This window comes from Marmota flaviventris, chromosome 12, assembly GCF_047511675.1.
Source record: "Marmota flaviventris isolate mMarFla1 chromosome 12, mMarFla1.hap1, whole genome shotgun sequence".
Classification (NCBI taxonomy): Eukaryota; Metazoa; Chordata; class Mammalia; order Rodentia; family Sciuridae; genus Marmota; species Marmota flaviventris.
The window spans coordinates 46,822,077-46,849,063 of NC_092509.1; the positions used below are offsets into that span (position 1 = coordinate 46,822,077).

General features: G+C 34.9%; 1 protein-coding gene across 4 annotated transcripts in view; it reads left to right on the forward strand.

Moving 5' to 3' along the window:
• The window catches only part of Mpp7 (MAGUK p55 scaffold protein 7), a 227,482-nt gene that overhangs the window by 173,665 nt on the left and 26,830 nt on the right, over positions 1 to 26,987 (forward strand). For all 4 annotated transcript variants that reach the window (XM_071599942.1, XM_071599943.1, XM_071599941.1 and 1 more), the window contains one exon: positions 23,245 to 23,415. In XM_071599942.1, coding sequence (XP_071456043.1) covers positions 23,245 to 23,415 — 171 coding nt within the window. The remainder of the gene's footprint in view (positions 1 to 23,244; positions 23,416 to 26,987) is intronic.

Consider the following 26,987-nt stretch of genomic DNA (forward strand, 5'->3'; position numbering starts at 1 on the left):
TCATGTTATCATGCCCTTTGCTAAATTATAATCTATAAAATAATTTTTATGATTTTGAATATTCATGAAAACTTTAAGAAAAGTTTCTGACAGTGCTAAATAAAATGTTAAATTTCTGAAAGAATAATTCTTTCATGTTGGTGTTACAACTTTATGAAAAACTTATAGTGATGAAAATTTTCCGTACTTACTTTTACAAGTGCCTTTAAATGCCAGGAAGATATTATAAGCATTGGGTCTGGAATAATGAACTTAGTCATCTAGTAATATGTGTTAAATTGGTTAATTTTTGTTCCTGGGTGATTGTTTATATTGCTATGATCTTACTCTATATTTAATTCTTAAGTATATCACCATACTGAAGTTTTCCGTGGAGAAAAAGTTCATGGAAGATGACTCTGGAAATGTAGAGGTTCAATTAATATCAACATAGAAAGCAAAAAGGAATGGCAAATTCTAATCTTGTTATCTTTGCAGTTATATTTGTGCTAGAGCTCTGGTTCCTGACTCTAAGGTAAATAAAGTCAGGAGATATGATAATAAGAACCTCTTTAGGCTTTGAAATTAGCATCCTTATGCAAAACTCACAATGTAGGTGGCATTCGTCTTTGTAGCTTGGTTTTTATCTCCTCTTAAGAATCTTGGCCTATCTACTACATATCCAAAAACTAGGCTTCCCAAACAAAATAATTTGCTTCCTAAAATTAAACATCCCTAAAATCGAAAAAATTGACTTTTTTTTAAAGATAACAGAGACAAAACAATATAATTTTATTCTTGGTGAATGAAATAAATAACCTCTACTCTAATAAAGTTTATAGTTTTTTAATATTGGACCCAAGCCAACCTTTACTCAGGCCACCATTTCCCCTACCTTCTTTCTTTCTTTCTTTTTTATCTTTTATTTATTTTATTTTTTTAAATACACGACAGCAGTGGAATGCATTACAATCCTTATTACACATATAAAGCACAGTTTTTCATATCTCTGTATATAAAGTATGTTCATGCCAATTTATACCTTTATACATGTACTTTGTTTTTTTTGCATTACAATTCTTAATACACATATATACCACAATTTTTCATATCTCTGTATATAAAGTAGGTTGACACGCAATTCAGGTCTTCAAACATGTACTTTGTATAATGACGTCCATCACATTCTACCATCCTTGCTAATCCCCTGCCTACTTCCTTTCCCTCCCACCCCTCTTCCTATCTAGAATTCATCTATTCCTCCCATGCTCCCCCTCCCTACCCCTCTATGAGTCAACCTCCTTATATCGGCATTTGTTTTTTTGGGATTGGGACTCTTAAAATGAAAATATTCTTAAATCTTAGAAGCTTAATATGGGGACTCATCTCCTTTCTTCCCCCTTTCTGCTTTTTGGAAGAATTGCCTTTGTAACAACAACAACAACAAAAATTTTTAGAAGAACTTTATTTTCCTTCCTCCCATCATCTAATGATAGGCTTCCACCTAATATATTTGTATCAGTAACAGAGACAAAAGAGCAGACCTAGATGTCTGATAGACTTTCTTTGATATGATGAATTTTGGTTTATTACATAAAAGAGGGAGTTTAAGTGTTCTGAAAATAAGTATAGGTGAATATTATGTCTCAAGTCACATACAGGAATAGTTTTTTATAATGGAAAATTGTTGGTAGCTTACATTTCTGTTTCAAAATACTTTAAAGTAATTACTTTAGTAGTTTTGCATTTATATAGCATATGATATCACCTGACCTAAAAGAAATGTGAATTTATTTGAAATATTGTTTGTTCCTCTTCTATTGAAATCTAAATGTGTGTGTTAAGAATTGTCTTCCTAATTAATTACATTAATGCTGACTTCAATAGGATATAATTTGTATTTAAATGAAGTGTAAATGATATTCAGGAAGGATGGAGAAATAGCTCTTTGTTGTATAGTATATATTACAGCAGAAATTCAAGTATGATTTTTATTTTCAGTGCTTTTATTTCCTTTTTTAGTTATCAAAGTATAAATACCTGAACATTTCTAATATGACAATTTAAATAATACTAATTTGAAATATTTTAAAAAGTATCTCATAAAATTTGTCATAAAAGAAATGAGAGTAGTTTTTGACATTTTAAAGCTTAGAACTTAAAACCAAAATTTTATAATTTGTTTCACTAATTTTAATTGTTTATGTGGATAAAAAGAAAATATTTAAGGGCAGACACAGGGTGTCCATTCAAACAAGGTGTTACCTGCTTCTTTCAAGACAAGCACACTGTGGAATGCAGATCACTTTAACCAGGGAAAGTTAAGCACTGAAATAATGAATTCCCTGTACATGGTCCCAATATCTTAGAAGGCCACATATGTAAGAAATATATGACAGGAACTCTACAGGTTGTTTTAATAAAGCTTTTCAAGTTGAGTACATTCCTCCTGGCATACTCAATAATGTTTATTCAGTGTTTTCACACATAGAGTTAATTCAGAAACAAATAGATTGCTTATGTTGTGAAAATTAGGTTTGTATGTGTAAACACTGTCAAACATTTTCTTAATGGGATTTTCAGTAAACAGAAACACATGGAGTTTTAAAAAATTTTCTAAAAGCATTTTTCTGTATGGATTAGTCAGCTTTCTGTTATCTTAGCAAATGCCTGAGATAATCAACTTATAAAAGAACAGGTTTACTTTAGCTCGAAACTTTGAAGATCTCAGCCCGTGAATGACTGGGCTTTGCTGTTTTTGAGCCTGTGACTAGGCAGCGCACTGGGGTGAGAGCATACAGTGGAGCAGAGCTTCTCCCTTGGGTCCCACAGTCCCTTTCGAAACCACGCCCTCTGAGACTGGAAGACCTCTCACTAGGCACCCTCTCCTAAAAAATTCTACCACTTGCTAATAGTGCCAAACTGATGACCATGCCTCTATCCAAAACATGGAAATGTGGGAGACGTTCCAGATCCAAACTGTTCTATTTTAATATTTATTAATAACATTTGAAGACCCAAAAGTTCAAGGTTTGTGTAGAAAGAGGTGCAAATGAACTAGGTTGTAAGTCTCATGTCCTATTACTTCCTTGATTATATGGATGAGGTATTATTACCACCTTTTAGTCTCAGTAAACTGCTTTCTCTTTGCATATCCGATAGTGTTGCTTCCAAAACACCTTCAGAGTAGATTCGTCTAGTTGGATGGGTTTAAAACATTCCTTGGATTTTGTCCTGGGGACCCAGTGCCATGCAGGTAGGAAAGAGTTGGTTAAAACTCTGGTCTGTGGACATGGATTATTTCAGAATTTTAGGGGAGATTTATAATAGGAGGGTAAAGGAAACAGAAAAGCAGATTTTGTCTTGCCCATATGCACAATACCTGAACAATGTAGACCTAAGATTGCTCCAGTTGTCAAGAGTGTCAGATATGTACCACTAAGAGTTGTATCCAGTGGAATGGCCAATTGCAGAGCTCATCTCATGTTCCTCATGAGAGCCTTTCCAGTCCATTCCCTGAGACAGTAAATTTATCTCTTCCCCATTTTCTGTTTGTTTGTTGTGCGGGGGATTGAAACCCAGGGGTACTTTACCACTGAACCATGTTCCCCAGCCCATTAAGTGTTTTTATTTTGTAACAGAGTCTTCTGAGTTGTTTAAGATCTCCCAAAGTTGTGGAGGATGACCTTGAATTTGTGATCCGAGCCGCTGGGATTATAGGCTTATGCCACTGTACCTGGCTTAAATTTATCTCTTAATGTGCTTTTTGACCTCCCGTGGTTCTCTTTTCTCTCCTGTTCTTCAGTGCTGCAAGTTAGTGGATGGCCGACTCCTGATACCACTGGAAAGAGAACCACTCTTGGGATGTTGTGGGGAAACTGCAATAGGGAAATGTGTTGGGAGGTAATGGGAGTAGATAGGAGTCTTGGAAAAAAACTCATGTCTTTACTTCTCCCCTCATTTTGTTTTCTAGCCCAAAGACTGAGTAATCATCAAATGATTTTAGCATAATTATATAGCATTATAATTAGACACTCAGAAGTCTGGAACCAGACTGTGTCCACATCCTGCATTTGCCACTTACTGATTATTGTCCCATCTGTAAAAAGGGGATAATAGTATTGGCCCTTATAGAGTTGTTGGAGAAATAAATAACTTTATGCATTTAATGTACCTAGAACAGTTCCTTGAACATAGTAAGAACCATGTGGTTGGCTCTCTTCTGTGATCAACTTTTTATATATATTTCTTCCTTTTTCTAACTTGCTAATTCTAAGAGAATGTGTTTCTTTGTTTTCCTACTTATGTCTATTAAGCATGAACTTGCTACTGGACACACGTGTGTGGCTTTGTCATGCTAAAATATATCATTCCTTTTCTAAAGAATTGTATGGAGAAATATTCTTTTGGAAATTTAGCAGCATATTCATGACCTTTTATTAGAATATGAAATATACGTATCTCTAATATAGAGTGTTTATTTTTATTGTGGATTGGTCTTGGCATTTTAATTTTTTGTTTTGTGGCATGGTTTTTATCATCTGATTACCATGACGTTGAGTCTTTAATCAAGGATGCAATACTCAATTTATCCTAATATTCCTATCAAAAAATGTAGACACTGCTTAACAATTCACTTTGTAGCAGAGTCCAGGAGATTTCATGATTATTGGTTGTAACTAACTACTCATTATTTCCATCAAGCCTATATGTCTGGTAGGGTTAATCTATATCATGTAGTTTGCTTTTTATTTTCTGATGATTCATTTTAGGTGCACATGACATTTTGGAGCTACAAGGAAATATGCATAAATAAACTCACAACTTGGGTAATTCATAAAATGAGCTTGAATACTAATGGTTTGCTTATCATATTTGCTAATATTTGTCAAGTAGAACCAACACAGTTAGAAGACCCATGTGTATTTGAAAATAAAAATACAATGGTATACACTTTGCCCAAAGTGTTTTCTGGCTGCCATTTTGTAGTTGCGGACAAAGTGAGCAGAGAAGTGTTCTTACTGCTCCTATTTACTCTTTATAGTCATGTTGTAGAATATGTTTGATCTTAACTCATGGTTTGGTTTGGTTTTGTGGATGTTCCCAGAACATTTTTCACCCTTTACTGAAAGTGAGTCTCATCAGATTTAACTATCCAATTAGTAATTTAAGAACTGTTTAGGACTTTCTTTTTTTAAGATACTTTTTATCAGATGATATAGACAAAATGAAAACAAAGGGATCCACCTGACTCATTTGATGTGTATAATAAATTGATCATTGTCAGGATATTTAGACATTTTAAGGGCAAAATTTATTGTTTCTAAAATTCCTTCTTCTTTTGACCATATTTATCATGAAATTTCTTCAAATGTCTTAAACATTGATTTTATAAAGACAACCAATCTATGAAAATAAATCAAATTCCCTTATTCAAGGTATCATTTTGAAAAATCGCTGAGGATTTTTTTCTGGTTATTTTCCCTTTTGGTTGTTACATGAAGGCTTTGTGTTTTTTACTAAAGCGTAAAAGTCATTTTAGACTAAGTCTATACTGCAGTCTAAAATTCTAATTGTTAACTAATAATTTTGAAACATTTAAATACATTTCTTTTTTTCCCCTTTGGCTTTTCTAAGATGAGGAAGCAGTTGAGTGTGGTAGGTGTATTTTGTTGTTGTTTTTTTTTTTTTCTTGGATGCAACATTTTCCTACTTTAATTGTATGTTCTGCTCATTTAACCATACCCTTTCTCATTTTCTTTGTGCTTCTCAGAGGAAATTAAAGGTACATGTATGAAAGTTTCTCTGAATAGTCTAGTGATTTATTTAGTGATCCTAAGTAATAGGATTAAAGCAAATATACCAAGCAGTTATGAAAGAGAACTTTCTTGTACATCCATACCTCCATCTTGACATTTCAGTACCAAAAGTCATGGTTGTACTTTGTTTTTGAAAGAAATGTACTTTTCATTTGTTTTGGGTTTTTGTTTGTTTGTTTGTTTGTTTTTTGCTTCTCATAGAAGAAATATAGGATGTAATCTCAAATAGCACATGATGTTTGTCTCTGGTCAGTAGTCTTTAAGGTGAATAAAGAATGTATTCAAATATACTGACATATGTTCAGTGTATTTAAATATATTGACAGACTTACTTTGAATAAGGATATAGGGACCATCTTCTCAACCATATTATTAGTATTATTAGTAGTAATAGTAGTAGCAGTTTTGGATTGAGCCCAGGGACTCACACGTGCTAGGCAAGTGCTCTACTTCTGAACCATATCTCCAGTCTGTGTTAATCTAGGGGTGTATTTATTTGAATATTGGAGGCTAAAATCTTAAGTACATAATCAGTGTTTCACTGCATGGCACATTATTTACTTTCAATTATTTTTTAAATAAAAATGGAAATATTATTCCTTTATTCCTTTCCAACATGGAATGAGTACCTGTCAATAGAAAGAATATATTTTAATCTTAACCTTTTTGTCTAATCCAATGAGCCAAAATAAGTGCTATACTTTACATATTGTCCAAGAGCCTGATTTACCAAAGTCAATTTTCTTTGGGCATCAAGTGCTATAGTTTTATTAACTGTAAAAGCAGAAACATTTCAGACAAGTCTTTTATAATAATTTTCTTGGAACTTCATCAAGGAACCTCTGAAGAAGGTTGAAAAAAAAAACCCTGCATGATATTTCAAAATATTAAAACTTAAATATAAAACAAAATGTTTTATGTTTAAGAGTGGCATTGTGAGGGCTGTTCTATGCTGTGCTTTACATGATTGTTTTGAGTAATTTATTTTTTTGCATCAGTGGCTGGGCTTCTAACTGTTCTGCTTTATTTCTTGGCTTTTGTTCTGTATGCTTTTACACTCCATCCAGAAGATGCTGAATATGCTGGTAACAACAGTGGAACATATATAGGTGAGCAATTGGTCACGGAAGAGGATTTATTTCTTTCTGTTGCTTTCTTCACAGTTATTATATTATTTATCTTAAATGAGCATATTTGCATTAGCATGCTCTGATATTAGTGTAGGTAGCATAAACCTTTGTATTAAATAGGCTCAGTGGGCTGGACACAAAGGATTTCATAATGTTCCTTGGTTACTACTCAGGAAGCTTTCTAGACACTCTAACTTGGTAAAGCATTATATATATTTTGATAGAGGATGAAAATGCATCCCCTTGGTGCCATCCTTGTATTCAAGTAACAATGCCTATACTTTTTAAATCATCTGATTAACTGAATTATTCAGAACTTCTAAAAAAACTTTTTTCTTCTTGAATAACTTCTTGATTTTATTTTGTTATGATTTGCTATTCCCATAATGTGGGTAAATAACCATTGTCTGAACCCCACATATAGCTGGACCTTACCATTAATTTTCTAATCTGTACTGGAAGGAGAAATTTCTAGTTTGGAGATGCCAAGGGATGGTATGAATGGTGGCAAAGATATCTAGAAATCATTAGGGCATCAAAATTATTATCATCTGCATTTCACTTTCAATCTCTCGCATTTTAGTCATCTTTAAGCATGTTGAGAAGTTCTCTCCTTTCATTGCTGATTATAGTTAGTAGTGTGGAAACACAGTTTTAGAGATCAACTGCTTCAGCATCCTTAAGATTAACATTTATATACACAATGATACTATCTCCTGATTATCAGAGAAATGATTTAGACATTGTATGCACATATGCATATGTATTTTAAACATACTGTCTCCAATACCCTGAAGTTTTTAGTATTATATCTATTTTGCAATATTGAAAATAAGGCCCAGAAAGTTTACAGTATTTACCTAATATCTAGAAGATAGTAAATGATACATCCTGAATTCAAATCCACGTTTGTATTAAAATACCTATCCTCTTATCTTTTACAATGTGCTTCCCTCTGGATTTTCATTTTATGAAACAAAACAGAAACTCTGTACACATATGGAATATTACAGTTTGTAGTGTAGAGAAAATATAAGAGAGAATTGAATGATCATTAATTTTTTACTTGTTTCAGAAAAATAATGTGTGCTAGATAATTAACACACGCTGTGTTAATGAACACCTCTCCTTACATCCCTGATCAGCTTAAGTCACCAGGAATTTATTCCCATGATTCCATGGTCAGCTGCTGTTCTCCTGGTCTGGTTCAGCTTGAGGTGCTTTACAGTCTGGTGTGTTGGCTGGGATCTGGTTGATTTGGCGAGCTCAGCTGGGTGAACTTGTTTATTTCACATGGTCTTTCACCCTGCACTAAACTCTGCCCATCACAAGTCTGAGTCTGGAGAGCCACAAGAAAAAGAAGTCTCCAGCCTGTGAGTGCTTTTGAAGCCTTTGCCTGCATCACATCTGCAATGTCCCATTGACCAAAACCAGTTTCCTAGCCAAGCGGAGTCAGTGTGAGAGCTTGGATACTGGGAGGTATGATAAGATACAGTTATTACTGCATGCTTCTGCTGATTCAAAAATAGACAGTTGTACCTATTCTGCTTGATTTAGGATCTTATGCAGTGAATTAGATAGATTATATACTTCCAATGGATCCTTGTGACACAAAGTAACATGTGGTGAGTACTGTAAAATGCTCATTCCAGAGGAAGAGGATCCACTCAACTGAGGCAGTCAGAGCCTTAATCCTCAAGAGATAACATTACAACTGGCACCAAAGGTCAAATGGAATTCTAGTTAGCAGCAGGGGATAAAGATGTAAGCGGCATGGGAAGAAGACTTGAATGTTGCGGAATCCAGGGCCTTAAGTTTGGGTGATATGTAGATAATAAGGCTGGAAGCTTAGTTTGGTTACTTGCCAGTGTGAGATCTTGAACATCAAGCTAAGTAATTTACACATTACTTGAAGTTTTACCTAATTTTTATACTCAGCATTATTGGTACATCATAATTATACATAATAGTGGAATTTGTTATGCCATATTCATATATACATTCAATATATATTATTTTATGTATTCTATTTCAATTAGTACATTATAATTATATTGAAAAGCAGGATTAATTATAGTGTATCTATACATGGACATAGCATAATTTGGTAAATTCCCCAGTACTTCCCTTTGCCCTTCCCTCCTCCATCCCTCTCAATTCCCTTCCTTTACTCTATTGATCTTTGTTTTAGCAGCTTTTTTGCTGATGTGTCTTAATCACCCAACCAGAACAATTCTAAAGGAGGAAAAGTTTATTTGAGGGCTCATGGTTTCAGAGGTCTCAGTCCATAGAAGTACAGCTCCATTCCTCAGGGCTCTAGAAGAAATCTAGCACCATTCCTCAGGGCTTGAGATAAGGCAGAACATCATGGTGGAAGAATGTGGCAGAGGGAACCAGCCCATGTGATGATCAGGAAGCACAGAAAGAGATCTCCACTTGCCAGATACAAATATATTCCTCAAAGCCACACTCCCAATTCCCACCTCCTCTATCCACACCCTATGACTTCAGTTACTACTCAGTTAATCCCTATCAGGGGATTAATGGGTTAAGACTCTCACAACCCTATCATTTCTCCTCTGAACCTTCTTGCATTGCTCACACATGAGCTTTTGGGGGATACTCATATACAAAGCATAACAGTCTTCCTTCTGTTTTTGTGTGATTCCCTCCTTTTTTTAAAGTCCCCACCCACTTCTCTACTTTCTACATATGAGAGAAAACATTCAACTCTTTTGACTTTCTGAATCTAAATAGCATGATGTTCTCCAGATCCATCCACTTACCAGTAAATGACATAATGTCATTCTTATTTAAGGCTGAATAAAGCTCCATTGTATATAGATACCACATTTTCTTTATCCATTCATCTGTTGAGGAACACTTTGGCTGGTTCCATAACTTGGCTCTTGTGAATTATGCTTCTGTAAGCATTGGTATCAGCATCATTCTTTGTGAAAATTGTAGGCAAAGAACAAAATGTAGGTTTTTACTCTGAGTCTCTCTTTTAACATTTAGAAGTTTTGTAAAATGAATATTTAATCGGTAGATTTGAATTAAAGTCCAAAAGTAAAGAAATGGTCAACAATATGGATTTCTTTATAGAGTATGCAGAAAATGATATGCAATTGGATCTGGTAACTTGGAGTCACTGATAACATCTGAGAAACAGTTTTACTGGGAGCCAAATTGCAAGGTGTCAGGAATAACAGTTGACAGTGAAAGATAGCAGTTGAGTTCAAGGCAGTTTTTATAGCTGAGGATAGGAATATTTTAGTGAGTAAAGATGTATGATTATTTTTGTAGGCAGAGATGATGATTCCTATGGTAGGGTTGAATATCTGAGATAGGAAATAATTGCTAAAACAAGCCCAGGACTAGATTGGGTGGAATTAAGAGTTCGTTGGATAAAAGAATTTAGCATGAGCTGGTGAAGTTCAGCATGAAAATATCCCATGATCTAGAAAAATCATTTCTTTGGAAAAGGCAGAGGGTTTTGTGCCTCCAAGAGACAATTCTACATCACCCAGTTACAGATGAAAATAGGAGACCATATTGGTTGAATGAAAATATCATGAACCATAACATATCAAGCTGGTGGCTCACAGACAATCAATAGGCTATGTTTAGACAAAGATATACTTTTGGTTAGACCTGAAAATGAACAATTTATATACAAATTTAGAGCTCCTTTGGCAAAACAAAAGATTTGACCAGACTAGGCCTTCACATCCCAACATCATTATCTAACTTGAGCTAAGTTATGGATAACTGCTTAAATGGGATATGGGCTCTCTAGTTATTCAGTACAGTCCCCACCACTCCTCCTTATATTGCCAATTTTGACAGGATATCAGTTAACATTCTCCTGTTATATGTGTACTTCATCTGTAGTTTCATCTGTGGAGAAGTAAAAGTAACCCAAGAGGGGTTCAGTCTTCAAGGACTAACTATGTTATAGATATATTACCATTGGCAGAATGCACCTGATGATTTTTCTACCAGTCTGGCTTGGATAGGATTTTGGATTTGCAAGCTGTGGTTGTGGAGTGTAGCCATTCACTGCATTCAACTCCTAGTCTTAGAAACAATAGTTTCCTTTCCATACTTTTCTATGGCAAAGGGAAAAATTCAGCCAATGGAGTGTAATATGTTTGCATTGTGTTAATCAATTTTTTTCAAAGTAGCAAATACCTGAAATAATAAACTTAATAAGAGAAAATGTTTATATAGCTCCAATGTTGGAGATTTGCAGTCCACAATCAATTGTTCCTATCACTTTGGGGCCCGTAGCGGCACATTATGGCAACCACACATGGTAAAACCATTCACCTAATGGGCAAGACACAAGAAGAGCCAGAATCCCACAGTCCCCTTTGATGGTATGGCCTAAAGGACTAGACCCCATCTCTTAAATTTTCTACCACCTCCCAATATTACCACTTTTGGGAACAGGGCTATAACACATGGACCTTTAAGGATATTATAGACCTAAACTCCAGGATGCATTATGACATTATTTGTTCCTGGTCTAAAAACTTGTTTTAACATACAGCCAGAGTCTATCACAAGGGTTATGTACATAGAAGTTTCTTTAGATACCACTGAGAAAAGAGAATAGAGGAAGATACCTGAGAATAGAAACATATAACAAAAGAATTCTGTTTAAAAAAGAATGTGTGTACACAAACCAAATTATTAAAACACCTACAGATCCTGTATGTTTTAAAAAGAAGTCTCATAAGCAACATGCTAACATAAATGGCAAAACTTATTTATGGTAGAGGTATATATTTAACAAACACCTTAAAGTGTGCAGTGATTTAGTGCAACTGTGACTGTTTAGTAGTTTTTCTTTCTTTTTTTCCTTTAATAGTTTTGCCTCCTGCTGGGTTACTTTGTCAGTTCTGGTTAATTTGGTGAGCCATTTCTCTGTTTTGAATATTAACTTTTCCTCTGTTGCTTACATTTTCTTCCGGTCTTTTGGTTGTGTTTTACCTTTTTCTGTGCCGACTTTTGCAGCATATAGACATTTTACTTTAACATAGCCAAATCTGTTAATTATTTCCTTTTTTTCTTCTGAAGTTTCATTTATATATTCCACAACAAAATTATTTAGAATAATTTAAAATTTTATGTATTTTTAAATGTCTTTATTAGTGCATTATAGTTATACATAGGTTTGGGGTTCATTTTAGCATAATCATGCATGCATAGAATATAATAATTTGCTCTACTTCAGTCTTATCAAAATACTGCATCCATTAGATATGAAATTGTTCTATTGGTGGAAAAGTCCAAATAGTATTTCAAGTCTGCAGACTAAAGACAGGAGCCCCTATCTTCTTCTTTCCCAGTCCCATGTCCTCTCTTGAGAAGTCTTTTTAGCTTTGGTTGGCAGTTTCTTCTGCTATGTACAAAATGTAACTTTCTTGTGATGCTATTTCTGGATTTTTAAAAACTATTTCATTGAGTGCCTGTTATGTTTTAGACACTGTAATGGGCACAGAGTTTCAACTGGGATCAAAGCAAATATCCTTCTTTCCTAGCACTTCCATATTGGGAATAGGGGTGGATACTAAATAAACAGGGGTGTATAACTAAGTAAATTATATAATCCATTAATTGGGAGTAAGGGTGGATAACTAAATAAATTATATAATCCACTGGATAGTAATAAGTCCTAAGAAGAAAAGTAAAGCAGGAACAGAATAGTGAAAGAACTTTCAAATTTAAATAGGGTGATTGAACAAGGCCCCCCTGAGAAGGTCATGTTTGAGCAAAAACCTGAATGGAATGTTACAGGAAGCAGGCATGCCAGATAGCACAACAAGCATGTCCGGCAACCCTGAGGCAGGATGTCCATTATACCTGGGGGTCCATAAGGAGACCAACATGACCAGAGCAGCATGAGCAAGAGAGAATTGAAGTGGTTGAGGAAACACATGATTATGGTAAGGAGGGGCAAGTACTTTGTCTTTTACTCTATGTGAAATAAGAAATAATTGAAGCATTCTGAGAAGCAGAACATGACCTGTTTAAGGCTCAGTCTGACTGATCTGTTGAGAATGTGTTGGAAGAGAGCAAGGGCAGGAACAGAGAGCTACCATAGTAAGTGAAGCCAGAAATGATTGTCCCCTTGAGCCAGGTTATCATCAGTGGAGGTGGTGAGAAGGTGTCATATTCTGAACAAAATTTTTAGATACCTCTCAGGGTGACTGACATTGGCCAAATTATTATTATTTTTTTAAGAATCAAAAAAATTTGTTTTTGTTGTTGTTGTTTATGGACAATTTATTTATTTATTTATGGTACTGAGAATCCATCCCAGTGCCTCACACATGCTAGGCAAGTGCTATACCACTGACCCACAACCCCAGCCCCCAAATTATATTGTTATATTGTGTGCATGTATGAGTATGTAATAATAAATCCCATCATTATGTACAACTTCACTGCATCGATAAAAAAACATGGAAAAAAATTTAGACATATTGGAGAACCAAGGATAAGTGTACCGTTTGAAAACTTAGGAAATTTAAGAATTTCCTAATTGAGTTACTATTTCCTGAGATAGGAAGGACTGTGGAGGAGTGGATTGCAGTGAGGAAAGTTTAGGTTTTCTGTTTAGGATACATTGGGAATTGAAGCTGGAAAGAATAACCAGGGGAGTGTAGATACAGACAACAAAAGAACTTCATGTAGGAAGAAAACCAGGAATGTCATTTTTCTGGGAGCTAAGAAAAGGTAAAATTTCAAGGAGGAAAGAGTGAGAGGTCAAACAAGATGAAGATGAGGACTGACAATGAACTTAGCAATATGGAAGTTATTGGTGACCTTAGTGGACATTGTTGATAGCAGTTTGGTTGGATTCAAAGACATTTTCAAAAATCCAACACTTTGGTAATAAAAACAAACTAAGAACAGAAGGGAACTTCCTTGACCTGACAAAGCATTTCTAAAGATTGGTTGACTTGCTTTTAATCAGGGAGGTCTTTGTTCCATCAAGACCTTCAACTAACTGGGCAAAGTCTACGCACATTGTAGATGGGACTCAGTAACATATTCCAATGTTACTGTCAATCGAGAAACAAAAACATACAAAATAATGTTGACCAAATAAATGTCTGGACACCATGGCCCAATCAATGCAACACATAAATTGACCATCACTTTTGCCTATAATACTTTAAAAATTATATCTATGGTAATTGTTGCATTGGAGAAAAAAAACTTTCCTTTGGAGATGTGGTATGTTTTATATAGCATGTCTTTCTCATAATTTAAACGGTGTAATTCAACAAGATGGAATGGGCTTGTAACATTTTAGTCATTTACCACATAGCATATGAAGGAATCATAGTATTCTGGGATAGATACATCAGGTCCCAGCAGACACCACCACTTTCCCAAATACATGGCAGTGACACTAGTTTTAAAGAATATTTGTTTCAATCCTTAGCACATAATACTTTTGTCTTATCTTAGAGTAGTAGCTCTGGAAAATAACCAAAGGAGTTCCTAGAAATTCAGCCTTCTCTTGAGATCTTTAGCAAGGATTCCTTAAGAGAATTTCTGAAGCTCTCACTTATTTTAGGAACTTATCCTTGGCTTATTCACTTTCATACCTTGTATTTTCCAAAGAAGAAATAGAAGTGATCTACCTTAAAAACAGAATATCCTTGAACCAAAAAATGGAACTGTCCAGGATATACTTGTAGAGCCCTTGACTACAGTGGATCTAAATCAAGCCAATAGCTCATGTAAGACATTTGATTATTTTCATTTAATTTAAATATTATAAAATCAAGCACAAAACAGCATATATAAATAGCCCTTGACCTGATGATAGATGACATTTTTGAAAAATAAATGTCACATCAACATAATTTGATTTTTGAAAAAAATGACATTATGGCACTTCAAGGTTTGAATGTTGATTTTCATAGGAATTGTAGTTTAAAAGCATAATTAATAAAGTTTCACTGTTGTGGAAGTACTCTCTGTAGTATGATTCTTATTGATATGTCATTTCTTGGAGGTTAAGGTTTGATTATTTATTCGAAGGAAGGGAAAAGCTCAGTGACTGGGTAATATAAGTTATATGTAGTCCGCATAAAATTTTGAAACATGAAGGTTAATAAGTAATTATACTGTATGTATGAATTGCAGAAATTTTTTTTTAAATTATACTTTTAAAAGTTTAATCGCTACAAGCCAAGAGCTGCCTATAAATGAACATTTGTCATTTATAGATTGATTAGTTATTTATGTGTACATACTGTATTTGTGTATATGAATTATTAGAATTAATCCATGTTCCCCATCTTGGAAATTTTACTTAGCTTTGGTGAATGTTGTGTAGTTATGTGTTTTTGGTCTATGTGCGTGGTGTTGCTTACAAAGTGTAATTGCTTTGTGTAGTTGAATAGTCCGCTTTTAAAGATTCTCCTTTTTCTTACGGCAGAAAAAAATAGTCCATATGAAGAGTTACTAAGTTTTTTAACATTAGTAAGAATTGCACAATGTTTTATTCTGGTTAATTTTTATAGAAAATTTGTTCTAATCAATTCACAAAGCACAGCAAATCAAGCGTCTGTTTTCTGACATTCTTTCTTACAAATGATTTCCTGAAAAGTGGATTTTTCTTTACTCCTGTCCTTGCTGGATTACTTCATGCATTCCTTTAAAACAAGATCAATTTGGGACTTACGGATGCTCAGACTGTTCATCTACTTAACCAAAGTGTTTATCAAAAAGTTAAATAAAAACAAGAATTTTCATTTGCTGTTATTTCTTTTAAAGGTTATTATTTACCCATTCTCTACTTCTGCATTCTTTCCTAATCCTATTTCTCCTATATTTAAACACCATTGATTCTCAATAAGTTACATTACTGATTTTGTAAATCTACTAAAAATTCCCATTTACTACAACATCCAGTCATTTAGAAGATTGTTGGGTATGTAAGTACAGCTATGTCAGAATATCTCTAATACTTCAAAATTAAATTCTTTTACAAAAATCATCTAGAGGCATTCTTTCCAAAGTTTTACAGGTTCTTTCTTGAATTAAAAAAAACAAACAACAAAAAAAAACTCTCCATAATGTAACATGTCTGAAATACTACTTGAAAATATTTTATTTTTCTGACAGGAGGAAGTCATTTCTGCTTAAAGAATTTGAGTTTTCAATTTAAAAAACATTAAAATTTTAAACCCAGTTTTCTGTTCAGAATTATTATTTTTATGGAGTTTTATGTATACACACTGTATTTTCTCATAATTTTGAAAATGTAAATAAGAACTCATTTCTTTATGAGATGGCTATCAGAAAATTAAATTCTCATACAGCTTTTCTATTTTTTAAGGTGATCCTTTGATGTACCTTGGAAAATAATTTTTTTTTTTAAAAAAATGGTCTATGGTATCAGGAAAACTTTTTTTAACAAAAATATGTAATTTTTCCTTTGGAAACTGTAAATTGATATATTAACGTCTGTGGTTTTATCAATTACTTTTTATTTTTAGTCTGAGATGAGCTGAGCAACTTTAAAACCTGTAAGATCCCAGAGGTGATTTTTTTTCCCTTTGTTCAAAAGCCTGTTTCTCCTTTTTATACAAAATTAGCATATGTATGACTGGTTAATAAGGTATTGATAGTGCATCATGGTTTTTTGGTGATTTTTTCCTAGCATTGATGATGAATATAGAAACTGATTAATCTGGGCTCTTCAGATCCCATTAACGTCTACAGTTGTGTATTGGCATTTTTTCCCCCTCAGTTTCAGATTCCTCCCCAGATCTTCACTTGTCACTTTAAGATTGTTTTTAATTATCCTTCATTGTCTTTGTGATAACTTTATGATTGGCACCTTAGGGGACAGCATTTCAGTAATTTTCTGTTCAAAGCAGCTGCAGCTGCTTGAGAGGCTGAGGCAGGAAGAGATTAAGTTCAAAGCCAGACTCAGCAACTTAGTGAAACTATCTCTAAATAAAAATTTTAAAAAGGGCTGGGGATGTGGCTCAGGGGTTAAGCGCCACTGGGTTCAATCTCTGGTGCCAAAAAAAAAAACAAAAAACACAACAACAACAAAAAATTTGTCTGTGGTGATTTGCATCATTACAACAACGTTGGCATTATATTCAGAATATTTATTTTCCTGAAAATGTTCATTTTGTTGTCAGGAAGGAAAGATTGTATAATTTTAAGCAGCTTTGTTTTTATTAATGTGTACATTTTTAAAAAATTTTTTTAAGTTTTTTTAAAGTTTTACTTTCCTTGTAATTAAGGCACCTATGAAACCAGTTAAATATTTGTTTGATCAAACTGTCCTGATTTTTAAGATGCAGACAATAATTCTCATAAATTTTTGGCAGTACTCCCAATTTTTCAAAAAGAGATCTACATTTTAGTATATTGAAGATGAGAAAAAACAGTTCAAAAAATGTGTCTCCTTTTTGGAAATTAAGTAGGTTTCTTGACTATGTTCACATCGAATAAAATATTTCTTAAAAAAATAGGAACTTTATTTCGCATGGATCTTTCTATAAGTTTTTAATATTGGATGCACCCATGACCTATATTTGTTCTGATTTGAGAAAGTTTCATTAAGATTTTTTTTCTCTTGCTATAAACATCTATAAAATCTAAACATATTAAAAGCTTACTTAGACATTAGAAATGCACAGTATCTGATGTTACTAGACCAGGTTGGTTGTCTAAAAGAGATGTAATCAAAGATCAAATCTGAATCCCATTTGAAAAATTGCAGGTGGCTGCATAATAATTCAGTATTTATTTTCTTTGAGTTAACAGAAAGTCAGGGCCACTTTTCTCCTATTCACATGTGTGATTTCTAAGGCCTTTAACTGCTGGTGAGCAACGTGGGCTGTAATGGTTTCTGTGTTAATGGGCATATTTCTATATAGTATGATCATGTATTTTTCAATAAAATACCATATTAAATGGCACAATCTATGAAAATGAGACTATTAAAACTAATAAATATTTATTACATTTAAAATTTACATTGAAGTTACTTATTTGTGGACATCAAAGAATATGATAATTTGTGATTTAAAAAATTTCACATCAGTTTTATTATTTTGGTTTTAAGTATTCAAAACTTAATTTTTTTGTGTGAGATTGCTGGTTCTGTTTTCCCTGATCTTTAATTCTTATACCATAGTTTCATTTTCTATAGATTTCCATTGTTTTTGCTGTCCTGTCTAGCTCTATATTTGAATTTATTGGCTATTTCTAACTATTTTGAACGGAGATACTTGTCTATTGCTATAATCATTCAAAACATAGGAGATGAAAACCTGCCTCTGAGACATAATCAAAGATATTTTGTATCATATGTTGGTATAACCACACAAATAAATCTGCCAGTAATGGGCTTTATTTGTTTGGTTTTTCACATATGAACTCTTTATTTTTGTGGTTTCTTTTCCAATTATAAATCATAAAACATTGAAAATAAAATAATTGCCCATAGCCTTTGCTACCTGACCCAACCATTGTTTTTTATTTTATTCTATATTTCTTTATTTATAACAATTTTCATATTCATAAAAAAGTAAAACACATAAAGCAAGTATGATTATTGTATCCTATCCAGCTTTTTCCAGTTTTATTATACAAAATGCATTTCTATGGTGTTATATAGTTTTCTTTATATAATCATAATGGCTTTAACCCTAGTTCTTTGAAGTATTTCATGATTTAATTAATCATTTCAATACTTCTGCATATTTTGGCTTCTTCCAAGTTTTTTTTTAAACTATTACTGCTAACATTTAAAATTATAATATAGGTGTAACTTTATCTACAATATTGAAACTTACTTTATTAACCGATTCTTAAGGTTAATATTAAGAATTATGAGTATGTAAGAATTAATGTTCTTTTTATGAATGTGTTACACAAATTCATTGTAATTAATCAGTTTTGAAAATAACCAAATCACAACTTCCCAGATATTTTTTTATTTGAAAAAAATGTGAAAATCAAATCAGACATTAGAATAGATGCAAAAAATCATATAGTATGGTCCCATGTTGTGAAAACAACTTAAATTACAAGTGTTTGAGAATAATTATTGTACCCTCTAGCAGATTGGGGGCTTTGTGAGGTGGGCTATACTCTCACATATTCTTTGTAATTTATACACCATCTGAATATAGAGCAATATAAAAAATTACTTAACTGTATTTAGAAGCTGTCTTTTCCCCCAGAGAAAAAAAATTATATTTTTAATTCCTAAATTAAACTTCTGTTCCTCTTTCATAAATTTTCCCCATAAATTATTTTATAAAATCACAGAAAGCTCATCATTTTTTTCTGTGATGCACCTGTGTATGGCCTTTTAAACATTCTTCTTCACTTCATCATTTGCTACTTTAAAGCAAAGCCATGGCATGCATTTTTTTTATTATACTGAAAGGTCTACTTAAACATGAGGATCATTACATCTACTGCATAGGGTTGCTGTGAGAACTAAATAAATCCACGTAAACTAGATAAACTAATCCACATAATATTCTTTGAGCAGAGCATGACATCTAGCAAGTTCTCAATAAATATCAATGACTACCACACTAATATTGTTTTTCTGGTACTGATATTACTAATAAGAGAATAAGCACAACTTAGGCCAAGAATCACCTTTTTATGTCATGACATAATAAGTAATCTGTTCAGTAAAAGATGAATATCAACATAAATTAGTAAAAGGCTTGTTCAGTATTTCTTGGACCACTGATTAATTAGGCCTACGAAAGTACTTTTCCCTTTCTCTCTAGAGTCTGGGCTATGGGAATACAAAGAATACATGTTCCTGCCTTCAAGGTATTTTCAAGTAGTTGGAGACATAATCAAGCATCAGCCTGTTGCTAACATGTGGAAGCATTTACCATAGACTGGAGACTGGCTCAGATGCTCTACCTGAACAATTTAATCTGTAACCACCTGAGAGGTAGATACTGCTGTTACTCGCATTTTAAAGTAGAGAAGCTCCCCAAGATACACAGCCTCTGGTAAGTCAGCGGCAGAGACCACTGCATGTGCAGAATGCCCATCTCCAGCCTTTGTTCCTAACACTCAGTGACTCTCCTGCACTCAGAGAGTCCTGTAGCCACCTGACCATCTTTGCTCCTGTTTTGTCAAATAAGTATATGGGTCAAGGCACTGAAGCTTCATTCAGAATCTTTGTGTACCCACTTGATTTGAAGTCCCTACTGAAAAGCTGGGTGGGTATGAGTCTAAGAGTGACAGTCACCAGGGACATCTGTGCCTAGGAGAGGGAGCAGGCCTGGATGACCCCCAGAGTTCCTTCCAGCTCTAAGGTGTTTACGAAGTGTTCTGTCCTTTGTTCTATGTGTGAATTTTAACTCTTGTGAAAACATCGAATATGTCATGCTTGCTTTGTTGATTAAGGTGAAACAGGAACGACAGGGTTTTGGTCACTGCCTTTTCTAATTACTTCAGTTCTGGAAATGTTTATCAAGCGACTCTTCTGTAGGAAGCCCTCCACTGCACCAAACCATCCCATGGAACATGGTCTCCATCTTTTGATGTCTGTCAGCACAACCTCACATAGAAATCTGATCATCATCTCTTTTCCCCACTCTCTCTTCCAACTGTTTATGATGAAAATTAAAAGCTTCAATGAATCGTAATTAGATAAATACTTGCTCTGAAATTTAGGATTTAGCTGTGATTCACTGATCAGAAAAAAATTCAGGTTTTACTTTTGGACTTTGTTTGCTTTGGATGAAGCATTTATGTTTTAGTTATGTCTATTCCTGTGCTAAAAGTTTGTAGTGACTTAAGGAAAACCCTCCTTCTATACAAAGAATAATTGTGAGGGAATTTGTAGTTTTACCTGCTTATCTATAATTGCTTCTCAGGAGGCAAGAACCATGGGAACCTGAAATTAGAACACTGTGAAATACCCACATTTGACCTTTTCTAACTAGAATAGCTAACGTGTAATTTTTGTACTAAATTGTAAGTCCTGTTATTCTGAATTCCATTCTTGAGTCAGCAGTCACAAGTGACGGAGTTAGGGGTAACTGGTGGGTTGGGATAACTAGAGGCTGCAAATTAGGAAGAGACCCGTGTCTGAGAGCCACTGGACTAGCACATGGGAGTCATTGTAAGCATCTCACCACCTCTTTTGCTATTGTAAAGACCACCTATAGAAGGTATCCTTTTTCTGGGTTCTCACAAATCTCTCCCAGTGTCCTAGGAAACAAGAGGAACAGTACTTCCTTGGGCCCCTCCTATAGGAGATTCCATTTTCTCAGCACGGGGGATTTTGAAAGTCACACATCTTGGTCCATCCCAGAACCAAGGTCATGCATTTTGCTTCCTCCTATTTTGTGGCCTGGTTTCATGACTGGGGAGGTGTGCTTCTCCTCTTTACCTCTGTAAGGGACCTTAAGAGACTTTCTTCCTCATTTCAAATCCTTCACAAGTAATTATTTCCCTGAAGTAATCCAAGGATCCCCTCAACTCAGAGCAACTCTTAGAGAGTCACAGAAATACATTATCTGACCAAATTTTATTAGTCTGTTCTTAATATTTTGACAAATTTTTGTTACACTCTGAATCCATAAGGAGAGTCATACAACTACATGTTTCAATATTAATTAGTTTACATCCTATTAATTTGTAAACCCAATGGTAATAATTATTCACTTCCTTTATATCCCCCCAAATTCATTTAGATCAATTATGTCATTTTTACATTTTGTTTTTAAAAATATGTATTTAAAAAAAAGTTTTCTATTTTTCTAGCTTGATGAATATTCTTTTTAAATAAAATATATTTTTATACATTTAAACGTATGAAATCTAATTTTCCCTTACTAATGCTATGGAGCTGATGTAGAATACATATAATGTTTCAATAAACAAAGTATTTTCTCTCTCCTTAAAGTCTGGATTTTGAGAGAGATCGAGTTGGTTAGTTATAGAGTTCATTGCACATCGTAGTGCTTTCTTGAATAGTATGTGTGATGATTATCACATATCTAGAAATGAAATAAAACCGGACTCATGTGACAGCATGAAGAGTAAACAGAATGAAAGTGGCATTAACTAAGAAAAGGAACTTTAGCTGAAATATTTAAGTCCAAGCTGGGGAAAGATAAAGCACACATGAAATTTTTTAAGTGTTTAAAAATTATTTTAGGGGCTAGGGCTGGATCTCAGCAGTAGAGCGCTTGCCCAGCACGTGCGAGGTGCTGGATTTGATCCTCAGCACCACATAAAAAGAAATAAAGATATAAAAAATTTATTTTAGTAAAACATCATATGGAAAGGGGAAATGCACTACCTTGGTCATTGAATGGGCAAAGATATGTGACTTCCAAATGTCATATGACCTATTATTTTAGTAAAACGTCATATGACCTATCCTGAAACTTACTTCATTTTGTGTGCTTCACATCATAGATGCATAGAGTTTCTATTGGAAGCTCAGTCATTTACTCCATCCTGCTAGAATCACATTATCGTTAAATGACTTGCTTAGGACTGACCTGTTCTCAACTGAGCCTGATTCTTCTGTCATCCTGATTTGTGCATAGGCATATTCAACACTGTGCTTTCCCTAATTTGGTTTTGTTTTTTATTTAATGATAGATGCTGTCTGTGCCACAGGTATGTTGTTAGGTTTTTACTCAGAATATCTTTTTTTTCTTACTATACTGCATGAAAGAGTTTGTCATTTATGTTTTAAATGCTTGTTTAGGATTTTTAACTTATGAAATGTGTTCACCAGTAAGTCTATGATAAATAATCTTTGTGATTTCTGGCTTTTTTTGCTTCATTGTACAGTTATTCTATTCACTGATTTCTGAAAAAGGCTCTTCATGATTTAGAACCAAATGAAATTTATATTATTATTGCTACATAAGTAAATGCTAGATAATCCTCTTATAGATTTTCTATTTTGATGAAGTTGCTTAGTATCTAAGTTGTTTCCCTTACTAAATGCACTTGTAACAATTACGGTAATTAAAATTCGACACAACTTGGAAGAATATTTTTTGTTTTGTTTTGGGTCTTTGTGGTGCTGGGGATCAAACACAGCGCCTTGCACATACTGGGCATATACTCTACCTCAAGCTACCCCAACTTTGAAGGTTTTGTTTTGTTTTTGGGGGGGTTTTCTTTTTTAGTTATTACATATGTTATTACATATTATATATGTGTGTGTGTATATATGTATGTATATATATATATATATATATATATATATATATATATATACACATACACACCTTTTTTTTTATTTGCAGCTGGTTTTAGAAGAAGTTTTCGTCTTAGCAGAAAAGACAAGAAAACAAATAAATCCATGTATGAATGCAAGAAGAGCGATCAGTATGATACAGCAGACGTACCCACATATGAAGAAGTGACACCATATCGGCGACAAACTAATGAGAAATACAGACTTGTTGTCTTGGTTGGTAAGTGTTTTTGAAAGTAATTCTGCAAAAATGTGCAAAATAATAAACATTTAACTTTGAAGTGTATCATAGTTGACATTTACAAGCTAAAAATCCCATCTTGAACAGTCTTTGCTTAGTCTCTAAAATGAAATCTTTTTAGTCTTTCATACTTACATGCCATTCAGAGACTTTTAAGGCTTCTATGAGGATTAGTCCTGGCATGCTGGGGAAGCCTCTCTGGGAGAGGGGATAGCAGACCCCACTGCAATAATAGATGTATCAGAGTAACTAAATAATAGAAATGAATATTTCAAAATATAATGCAAGTTATTTTTCCATTCATTTTGAGCAGTCACCATGGTAGAAGGTTCTTACAGCTTTTAGAGCTTCAGCAAAACAAATTATTAACACAGAGTTCTAGGGTATTCCAAGCAGGGCTATCAGTTAATAAAAGTGCCTCGAGGTGTAGTAAGTGCATGCTGGTCTTTCTGCTCACATTAACATTCTCACATCTATCTTGTCCAGTTTCACAGACATCCCAGCCTTGTGCTGCTCTACCCCACCTCCACTGTGTTTCTTTAAAAATGTGGTGAGAGCCATGTCAGTTTCCAGGATCCAAGCCAATAATTTTGGAAAAGTTTTTATAATAAAGGAGCATGGTGTCTCTTGTTAATTGGCGTTTTATAAACTCAAAATGACAGTTACAGGGAAGAGAATAAATGGAAAGCCAAGGAATTGCCCCATCTCGGTAAGGTGAAGAACTTTGAAAGGTTACAACACAGATGGTGGTGAATCTTGGGAAATGATGCAGTTGCTCACTTCTAATGGCACTGGAAGTGATCATTAGCACCATCAGGCATTAACTCCAAGGAAATTCCAATTTTTCTTTATTAGCAGTATTCACATCTCCTCACCTGAACCTCCCCACACCACACCTCTCTAAGTATTGATGTTAGGTAGAACTCACAGCGTCTGAACTTCTAGCCCTGATAGTCAAGCTGATGAGTAAGAGCATACCATGACTCATATGGTGCTGGTGGTCATGGATAAATCCAGTGGTCCCTCGTTGGCCTTCTGCCTGTCTCCCTCTCTTTGTCCCCACTGTGCCCCTCCCTCATGGCACTGATCCCTGCAGCATCTCTTTTGTTCCCATTGCCTCTCCTTCTCAGTCCAGAGGAGATCCATTGTAATAAAGGGGCAGAGATAACATGATAGTGTAACGCTTCATTGCCCTAACATCAAGGTGACCCCTAGGCATGTGGTGCAGGCCTGTAATCCCAGCTACTCAGGAGGCTGAGCAGGAGGATCACAAGTTTGAGGTCAGGTGGGTAACTTATCAAGATGTCTCAGAATAAAAAATATTTGTGATGTAGCTGAGTGATAAAATGTCCCTGGGTTCAGGCCCCAGCACTGGTGGAAAAAAAATGATCATCACTTCTTGAAGTTAGGATAGTGAGCTTTGACCTTTCCATAGGAGATCTGATTAAAATAGGAATTTTACCTTTTTTTTTCCCCCCTGTAAGTGCTAACAATAAAAACCTTTTCCTTAGGGGTGAGAAAGAGTAGGTGGATGAGGCTAAACTATGAGTCTGAATACCCAGGTAATAATGAAAGGAAGTCATTGTCTGAAACAGATATAGGTGGTTGATGGTTATGGAAAAGAAATAGCCAACCCCTAGACTCTTCCAAAGGAAAAGCAGGTTACAGGATGCAGTCATCCTGTGTGTGGGACCTGCTCATTATGTTCTGCCCCAGGGTACAGATGAATGTAGTTCAGCACCCCTCTCTATAGTCCCCATAGGGTATAAAGAGGAAGGATGCTGTGTTATCGGCTATCCAACACCAAAACAAAATACTTGGGCTAATTATAAAGAGAAAAGCTCATTTTGGCTTGTGGTTTTGAGTGCCAGCATGATTCTACAAGGAATCTTACACCTGACCTCATGTGGTAGGTTGCAGCCAGAGTACAGGCACAGTGAAAATCTTATGAAAAATTATCCTCAGGCCATGTATATAAAGTGTATATGAAACATCAAGGAATTTCATTTGACCCCATCACTTTGAGCCTGTGGTAAAGCTCAAGAGCAAGAAGTAGAACAAAACTGCTTACCTCATCAGGAAATCAAAGAGAGAGAAAGGGACCAAGTTCCCAATATTCCCCCTGGGGGTTGTATACCTCCAGTGACCTAAGGACCTCCCATCATGCTCCAGTTCTCAAAGGTTCTAGACCTTTAACATGTGGACCTTGTGGGGGACATTTAAGATCCTAATCGTGGCAAATGCCAAAGGAAAATAAAGCTGTTATTGAGCTGCAGTAGGTGCCAGAGTCCTAACCAGGCATCATTAACTGGGGATAAAACACAAGGGGATCACCATCTGAGCTACTAAGCTCAGAAACCCTGCCCTTGTCCTTGATTTCTCACACCCACTGTCACTGGAATGCCAATAGCAAATACATTAGATCTTCCAATATTGCCTCACAGTTCCTGAGGCTCTGGTTATATTTTTCGGGTACTTTGTTCCCTCTTTTTTCAAATTCAATAGTGTCTTTTGGTCTATCTCCAGAATCCCCAACTCTTTCTATTATCATTTTGGTATTTAGTTCCCCCAAGTCAATTTTCTCCTTCGCATTTTGATTTCTATATGTTGTTAAATTACCAATTAATTCCTTTCCATGGTTGCTGTTGGTCTGCCCAGGATTTTGTTTTTCTGACAGTTACAAGTGTGTTTATCTTTAGCTCACGGCGCTGAGTTAGACTGATGCTTTATTGTTTTGTACTCTAGCTTCAGAGACATCTTGGGGATGTCAACTGTTTGTTTGTTTGTTTGTTTCTTGAGAATTGGTCGCCTTTGTCTTGTTCTTTGTATGTTGCATATTTTCTATATCTTGTATGTTTTAAACATTTCATTTTACTGACTGGGAGTGTTGTTATCCCTCCCCCACACACACACACTCACAAAAAAAGAACATGGGCTGCTTTGTAGGCTGCACCAGTGAATTCCTAAAGTATTCTCAGCTGATTTCCCTGGTCTTGGTGTCTGCTCACACTTGCAGCAGCCCACCCGGGTTGACCCTCTTAGTCACTAAGAAAGGTTAGGTTAGGAAAGGTCAGCTTCCAGTGTCTGCCTTGGGTGTGTTCCCTGCATGTGGCACTTGGGTTAGTCAGAGACATGCACAGTGGTTCACACTGAGTTCATTTCTCAAAGCCTTCATTGTCCTGCTCTGGATTCATGACATTGGTACCCTGCCCAGGGTTAAGCCCAGAACCTTTGTGGAGACTGAGCTGCTCTGAGTCTCTTCGTGGAGACCGCCACTGCTCCCCTCTGCAGCTTTGAGATGGGGCCTCACCATGTTTAGGCAAAGCCCAAGGTAGGAAGAAAAAGTAAAATAGGAACTGCCCCCACTTGAGCGATCACTTTTTATTTCCTCTCATCATCTGGCTGCTTTCATTTACATTTTAGAGTACTAAGGTTATTGTGTTTTACGCTTCATCCAGAGAGTTTGGTTATATTCAATGGAGAGATAGTTGGGCTCCCTACCACTGTGGCACCAGAGCTCCCTAAAACTAATCTCACAGGCACATCTTGGC